This window comes from Equus asinus, chromosome 22, assembly GCF_041296235.1.
Source record: "Equus asinus isolate D_3611 breed Donkey chromosome 22, EquAss-T2T_v2, whole genome shotgun sequence".
Classification (NCBI taxonomy): domain Eukaryota; kingdom Metazoa; phylum Chordata; class Mammalia; order Perissodactyla; family Equidae; genus Equus; species Equus asinus.
Window position 1 is genome coordinate 18,408,430 of NC_091811.1, and position 7,539 is coordinate 18,415,968.

The 7,539-nt window shown below is 57.8% G+C and overlaps 1 protein-coding gene across 2 annotated transcripts; it reads left to right on the forward strand.

Moving 5' to 3' along the window:
• Positions 1-1,116: 1,116 nt before the first annotated feature.
• LAG3 (lymphocyte activating 3) lies at positions 1,117-7,062 on the forward strand. 2 transcript variants are annotated; one of them, XM_070494830.1, is made up of 9 exons: positions 1,168-1,530; positions 1,838-1,985; positions 2,396-2,700; positions 3,318-3,581; positions 3,983-4,269; positions 5,698-5,752; positions 5,847-6,089; positions 6,357-6,487; positions 6,824-7,062. In XM_070494830.1, exons 1-9 carry the CDS (start codon positions 1,473-1,475, stop codon positions 6,968-6,970), a joined length of 1,638 nt encoding a protein of 545 aa, XP_070350931.1. In that variant the 5' UTR covers positions 1,168-1,472; the 3' UTR covers positions 6,971-7,062. The 2 variants fall into 2 exon arrangements, with proteins under 2 accessions (XP_014722037.1, XP_070350931.1); XM_014866551.3 differs by lacking the exon at positions 5,698-5,752 and having other exon boundaries at positions 1,117-1,530; positions 3,983-4,258.
• The last annotated feature ends 477 nt before the right edge of the window (positions 7,063-7,539 follow it).

The following is a 7,539-nucleotide window of genomic DNA, read 5'->3' on the forward strand; positions in this document are numbered from 1 at the left end:
TGGGAGAGGGCTGGGAGGCCTGGGTCTCAACCCCTAGGACCCGGAGTGAGAGTTGCCTGGCATTAAAGGTGCCCTCTGCCTGGCTCTGAGGAAGGGAGCCCCTGGTCAAGCAGGGGAGAAGTCCAGGGCCTCTTGTGGTTCCCAGGCATGCTGCGATTTCTTGGCACCCACCGTCCACCTCTCCTGGCTGGGCAGGGTCTGGTGGGGAGCGGGAGTTTCCTTCTGTCTCAGGCTTCCATCCCTAGTTCTGCCTCAGTTTTTCGAGGGTTTGAGCTCTGTTGCAGGATTTGTGTATTTGTCCATATCACCTTTGCCTTCTCTTAGTTCAGAACCTCTGGTTTGGGAGAAGCTGCTGAATACACGGGGGGCCCGACCTGGAGGCGGGGGGTGTGTGTGACTCATTGGCACAACCGTTCTTCCCAAAAGATGAGAAGACACTCATAACTCACCCAGGGTCAGGACCACACACACGCACTCTGAGCTTTTGTCTTCACACTCCCTGTTTGACCTTGGCAAATTAATCTCTGAGCCTGCCTCAGTTTTCTCATCTGCGCAATGGATAATTTCTTGAGTATGTGAAGTGTCCAATACAGTGTCTAGCACATAATGAAGGCTCGGTACAATGTAGCTATTCTTTTCCCTGGGCTTGGGGTGCCCTTCCCCAGACCTACCATCTCTTAGGATACAGGAAAGCTTCCTGTCCATCCCATTCCCCGGAGGCACTGGCTGGATGGGTGGGGAGGCAGGTGTACAGGGCTAATGAAGTTCTGGGAGGCTGAGGGAATGAGGGAGGGGCTGAGTACCAAGGAAAGGGCCTGCCAAGAAGGAAGTGTGCATGGAGGACTGGGGAGGCCGTGTAGAGGTGGGCCAGCAGGTAGTTCCAGGCAGAAATGGTTTGGAGAGAAGGGCAGAAGGTCCCTGAGAAGGAACAGTCAGGGGGGTGGGGGAGGGAGTGGAGGGGGTGGCGGGGACACCCAGGACTGAGGAAATAAACAAGGGGAGCGCCACCACAGGGGTGGAGGGTAACGCTGCTGGGAATCAGCCCCCTCAGACTTTCCACTGCGAAGCGAAACTGTGAGCCCTGGGGTTTGTGGGGGGGCGATGGGGAGGGGAAGTGGGGAAGGTGGAGGGAAGGCAGAAGGACAGGGGCAGGGCCCTGGGAGCAGCACAACAGCCTCCCAGCTCAAGACAGCCACCTTGCCTCTGCTCCGCTCTGTCACTGCCCCGCCCTAGTCCCTGGGACCCCCCCCCACCCCGACCCGGACTGCCTCATCGGGCCAGCCGTTCTCTGGATTCCAGCCTCTGGTCATTGGGCCCTGCCCTCTCTCTCCAGGCCTCCATCCCTGTCCCTCTTCCTCTTCATTCCCTTCCTCCACCTCCCTCTTCGCAGAACCTCTCTTTTTGTCCACCGCCCCCTCCCCTTCTGACCTCTTCCCTTTGGAGGGCTCAGTGTGGCCCAGGCCTAAGGGGAGATGCGGCAGGCTCAGTTCCTGGTCTCGCTGCTTCTGCAACTGCTGTGGGTGGCTCCAGGTAAGGCGGGGATGACCCTCTGGGACAGTTGAGGGTTTACCTCCAGACCCACAGGAGGGGGTCAGCAGGGATCCCTGCATGACCGCCCAGATGCCAAGGTCCCTAGCTTGGGTGGATTCTTCTAATGCCTTGCTTGGGGCAGTCCTTCAGCCCCCGAAAGCCTCTCTTCAGTCTCCCCCTTGGTAGGAAAGGGGCAGAAACCCAAGGTCTTCCCCAGCCCCGTTTCTCTCTCAGGACACTGAGACTCCTCTACTCCTAAGTCTCTTGACTCACAGCCCCTCCCTTTGGCCTCTCTTTTGCTCCCCAGTGGAGGCTCCAGAGCCTGGGGCAGAGGTCACAGTGGTGTGGGCCCAGGAGGGGGCTCCTGCCCAGCTCCCCTGCAGCCCCACAATCCCCCTCCAGGATCTCAGTCTTCTGCGAGCAGGAGGGGTCACTTGGCAGCACCTACCAGACAGGTATGCACCCCAAACTTGGGCAAAAGAACCCCCAAATCCGGCAGTAATGGCATCCAGACTCACAACCCGAGGCTCAAGCCAGCCCTGTGCGTTCTCCCTGAGCTGTCAGTCCCTCTAAAGCCAGGGGCTCAGCCTCCTCTGCCGCTCTGCACCCCGCCTGCCCTTCCTCCGCAGACAGCTCCCCCACACCTGCATCCCATAGCATGCCTGCCTCTCCAGGACTGGATGGTGCTGGCCCATTCGGAGGGGGAAGGGGACGGGGCCGGCACGGGTGAGGGGACACGGAGGAGGGGCGGTTAGCGGTCAAGAGACCTTCCTTTTGGGTGGGTTTTCTTATCCTTGGGTGGTCGGACTGCATCTGGCCTGGGGCTCCTTCCCTCTCGAATTTCTCGATCCTCTCTCTCCCGCAGCGACCCGCCGGGTCCCGGCCCCAGCCGCCCCTCAGCCCTCGGCCTTCGACCCCCGGCGCCCTCCCCGCGGGGACCCGGGCCTCGCGTCTACACAGTGCTGAGGCTGGCCACCGGCGGCCTGCTGAGCGGGCGGCTGCCCTTGCCGCCGCACGTGCAGCTGGCCGAGCGCGGCCTCCAGCGCGGGGACTTCTCACTGTGGCTGCGCCCGGCCGGCCGCGCCGACGCCGGCGAGTACCGCGCCGCCGTGCGCCTCCGGGACCGCGTCCTCCCCTGCCGCCTCCGTCTGCGCGTGGGCCAGGCCTCCAGTAGGTGGGGGCGGGACGAGGGGAGCGTGGCTGGGAGGAGGGCGCCCCGCTCCCCGCCGCCCCGGAGGCAGGAAGGGCTGGGGCAGAGGCCGTGCTGCTAAGGCTGCGCCCTAGGCCCTGCCAGAGAGCCCCTAGAAGAGAGCCTGATTGCGGAGGGGAAGGGGCCCCCAGAGAAGCACGTGTGGGAGGAGGAACGCCCCTGTGCAGGGAGAGGTGGTATCACCCCGTGAGCTCCCCTTCCCCAGCTCACTGCGCCAGGGTGGAGGAGGGAGGGTACCTCTGGGGGTTGCGGGGAGTGCAAGGCCAGAGTGATTCATTTCAGCTCAGGGGGTGGGCTTAGCGGGGATCCTCAGGCAAGGCCTGGAGGAAAGGAAGGGGGTAGACCAAGCCAAGTAAACTGGGGGCAGGAGGCAGGGGAAACAGGCGGGAGACCCCTGGGCATCAATTTTAAGCACCCCAGGTGCCAGGCACTGGGCTGGGGGTGGGGGGACGTGGCAGGAGAAGACGACAAATCTAAAGCTTAGTGCCCCTTTCCAGGAGCTTCCAGCTTAGTTGGCCTGCTGTGTTGGGTAAGTGTTTCTGGTAGGGCTGATCAAACCTTCTTTATTCTTGCTCAGTGACTGCCAGCCCTCCAGGGCCTCTTAGGACATTGGATTGGGTCATTTTGAACTGCTCCTTCAGCCGTCCTGACCTCCCAGCTTCTGTGCACTGGTTCCGCGGGCCGGGAAGAATCCCTGTCCAGGAGTCCCCCCATCACTACTTCACCGGAAGTCTCCTCTTCCTGCCCCAAGTCAGCCCCTTGGACTCTGGGCCCTGGGGCTGCATCCTCACCTACAGAGATGGCTTCAAGGTCTCCATCATGTACAACCTCACTGTTCTGGGTAACTCCTCCAGTCTGCCTTCACACTTGACCACAACCCCTTCCTGCCCCCTGTCACCGCCCCCTGACATATGGGTCCCCAAACCAGGTCTTTGGCAGCTAATGCCACCTGTGATTGCTCTGGGCCTCACTGTCTAACCCCTTTTTCCATCCCACTGCAGCTTTTTAGCTGCCTTCTCCCCTTCTAGCTCTTCCCTTGGCCGTTTAGCCTCACTTGCTAGCCTTTGGTCTCCTGCCAGCCCAGCCACATCTTGGGTTTCTGAGCATCCTCAGTTCATCCACCTTATTCTGCTCCTTAACCCTCTTCAGAGCATGACCACCTCCTTCTGTGCAGACCCAGCGCTCTAGCCACTCTATACTGCGCCCTCTCAGCTTTAACTTTGGGTTCCCTTTTCTCTCTAGGTCTGGAGCCCTCAGTCCCTCTGACAGTGTATGCTGCAGCAGGCTCCAGGGTGGAGCTGCCCTGCCACCTGCCTCCTGGCGTGGGGACCCAGTCTTCCCTCACTGCCAGGTGGGCCCTTCCTGGGGGAGGCCCTGACCTCCTGGTGGCTGGAGACAATGGCAACTTTACCCTTCGACTAGAGGCTGTGAGCCTGGCCCAAGCTGGGACCTACACCTGCTGCATCCATCTGCAGGGGCAGCAGCTCAGTGCCACGATCACTTTGGCAGTCATCACAGGTCAGCTCCAGGTGGGAAAGGAGTAGCTCCCATCCCAGGGGAGCTAGGACAGGGCGGGAAGGCTGTCTGGGCAAAAACTGGGCAAATATGCCTCCTGATGCTAGGCCGCTGGGCACAAGTTGCAAAGGCTGCCCCTTGTGGCCTCCTCTTTTCTCGCCCCCATATAGAGAACCGAAACTGAAAATCTCCCTGAGTCACTAGGTGAACGTTCCACTCTTCTCCGAGGGACTCCCCTGCTCTGAACTGGGGGGAAGGTCTGAGAAATTAGAAGGAGAGGTGGCAAAAATTTGAATATTTCAAAAGAGGTGGAATCTATTTCTAGAATCCTTGTCCACTTTCGGGCCAGGGCTTGGATTAAAGTTGCAGGAAGTGGCCTGGATTTCGGAGGAATTAATAAATCAGTCCCTTGGTCCGCAAATATTTACTGAGCAAGGGCTTTTCAAGACAATATAAAACAAACACAGAAAAAAAACCCTCAGAAAGGACATGTTGATTGATTGGTAACTATCAGCCAGGGCACCTTGGCTGTGTCTGCAGTGCTCACCTGTGGCTCTAAATAGTAGCACCATATAGTAGGTCCTGAATAATGCATATTGGTTGAATGAATAAAGAATACACCCGCAAATTATACGTCTGTCTCCTGAGAGCCAATGCTGAATTCCACCTGCTTCCTGGATATCTCTACCTAGATATGGTACCCACACCTCAGCTTTACTCTGAATACCGTCTTTGCCTCAGCCTCAGTCCTCTTGCCCACTTAGCCTTTCTGTCAGTAACTCCACTTGTATCCCATTCACCCTGAAACCTGGCCTCCTCCTTCCCCCACATCTAGTCACTCAAGCCCACCGATTCCTTCTGTCCAAGTCTTCTTGAGCGTCCACTGTTTTGCATCAGTTTTCCCTGCTCTCTGCCTGACAACTCGATGGGAGAGAGACTATCATCTCTTTTTTACAGAGAACTTTCCCAAAGTCACACAGCTGGGAAATGCCAGGCTCGGGGTCTAAACTCGAGTGCCTGTGTCACCAAATATTCAGGTGCCTGTTCACTGTGCTCAAGGCCATTCACCATCTGTGTCCTCCTACCCACCCTCTCTCTCACTGTGCAGCTTTGAGATGCTCTGTCTCTAGATTAGTTTACTGTTTCCAAAACATTCAGAAAGGGGGATAGAGTTCATTCAGGGGCCACCCCAAGGCAGGGGGCACTGATGTGAGCCAAGTCATGCAAGCAGGAGAAGTGCAAGACAGATTGGAGACCAACGCACCTGACTGCTGTTAGGCATTCTGAGCATCTGAGTAGAAAGTAAGGTGAAAGAATCTGAAAGAGTGCTTGGCGTGCGATCCTCCTGGGCCAGTCTGAGTTTGACCAGTCCCCTGAAGGCAGTAGGGAGCCTGGAAAGTTTTTGAGCAGCAGTGATCTGACCAGAGCTTTGTCTTGATAAGACTAACGTGGCCATGTCCCTGGTCACCTCCTGGACCTCATCTGCTCAGAGCCCAGGTGAGCGCAGGGCAATGGATCCTTGGGACTTCAACTGTGGTTTCAAGATAGGGGGCTGGGGCCCCAAAAGAGCTCTTCCCTCTATTTTTTTCAGTGACGCCCAAGTCTTTGGGGTTCCCTGGCAACCTGAGAAAATTGCTCTGTGAGGTGACTCCGGCATCCGGACGAGAGCGCTTCATGTGGAGCCCCGTGAATGAGCCATCTTTGAGGGGTTCCCCAGGACCCTGGCTGGAGGTGCAGGAGGCCAGACTCCTCTCCCAGCCCTGGCAGTGCCATCTGTACCAGGGAGAGAGGCTTCTTGGAACAGCGGTATACTTCACTGAGCTGTCTGGCCCAGGTCTGAGATGCCACCACACCACACCCCCAATGCCAGACCAGTCATTGATCCCACTTCCAGACCCCTCCCCTCCCTGGCCCAACTTTTTTCTTTCCAACCAGGGACCTGACCTCCAGCTCTTGTCTAGGCCTGACCCACTTCTGCTACTAATTAGCTCAATGATCTGGACAAGTCCCTTAAACTCTCTGGGCCTGATTGTCTGCATCTGTAAAATATGAAGGTGTGGCAAGATGTCCTTCCAGCCCTGACCCTGTACTTTCTCCGTAGGAGCCCAACGCTCTGGGGGAGCCCCAGGTGCCCTGAAAACAGGCCTTCTCCCTCTCTTTCTCATCCTTGGTATCCTCTTTCTGCTCTCTTTGGTAACTGGAGCCCTTGGCTTTCACCTTCGGAGAAGACAGGTAAGCCAGGGACGGCCCCCCCCCCCCCCCCCCCAGCCATTGGCTTCTCCTTCCCCTAGTTCTTGGGGTGCTGTCTGGCACCCCTTCCTCAGGGAAGATGACCAACGTGGACCCCTGAGCTTGCTTTCAGAACCCTCTCTTCATAAGCGTCTGTACGCCAGGGACCCCTTGTGCCTGAAGGACCCAAGGGAGACTTGAAGGAGCTGAAAAAAGGCCTGGGACCAGATGGGGAGGGCAGGGAGCTGGGAAAAAAGATGGATTCAGTATCCATATTCCCTTTCCCTTCATGCTTCTCCTCTTCCCACCCTCCACCTCTCTCTCCATGTCTTTCCACAGTGGCGAGCAAGAAGATTCTCTGCCTTAGAGCATGGGATTCACCCACCTCAGGCTCAGAGCAAGATAGAGGAGCTGGAGCCAGAGGCACAGCCGGAGACGGAGCTGGAGCTGGAGCCGGACCCGGAGCTGGAGCTGGAGCAGCCCTGAGCTGAAGCTGAGGCAGCTGGCTAATCTCCGCAGCTCAGTCCAAATAAAGTCCCTGTCAGCAGCAAGCCTGAGTCGGCCTCCTTCTTGACAGTGAAGGCTCTTGTCTCCCCAGCCTCTGGGGGCTCCCTTCTCCCACCCCAGACTTCCGACCTACTTTCCCCAGCTAATCTCTCTCATCTTCCTCTTTTCTGCTCCTCACTCCTTTGTGATTCTTTCTTCCTTGGTCTCTGTCTTTCCTGGGTAGTCGTTTTTCTGAAGCTCCAAAAAGCACTCACCCCTTACCTCAAGAGCCCTCTCCTCCTTCCTTCTGCTCAGATCATGCTGGCCGCCTTGGTTTCCTTTATATTTTTGTTTCTCTGGCCCACCACACCTGGTCCCACACTCGGCTCCACTTCAGCACTGTCCTTGGCCCTCTGGCTGCAGCTCACACACACACACACACACACACACTCACACACACACACACACACGCGCACGGAGGAGCCCTGACATGTCTAGTCTGCGGGGAGATCAGATCTTGCAACCTTTCTGGGCAGCCGCTGACGTTCCTGCCTGCCTCCGCCCCACCC

Excerpts from the sequence above, each read along its gene's own strand:
- LAG3 (XM_070494830.1), top strand. The coding sequence starts at position 1,473 with ATGCGGCAGGCTCAGTTCCTGGTCTCGCTGCTTCTGCAACTGCTGTGG. Across the intron at positions 1,531-1,837 it reads ACTGCTGTGGGTGGCTCCAG|TGGAGGCTCCAGAGCCTGGG; the intron begins GTAAGGCGGGGA and ends TTTGCTCCCCAG. Across the intron at positions 3,582-3,982 it reads GTACAACCTCACTGTTCTGG|GTCTGGAGCCCTCAGTCCCT; the intron begins GTAACTCCTCCA and ends TTTTCTCTCTAG.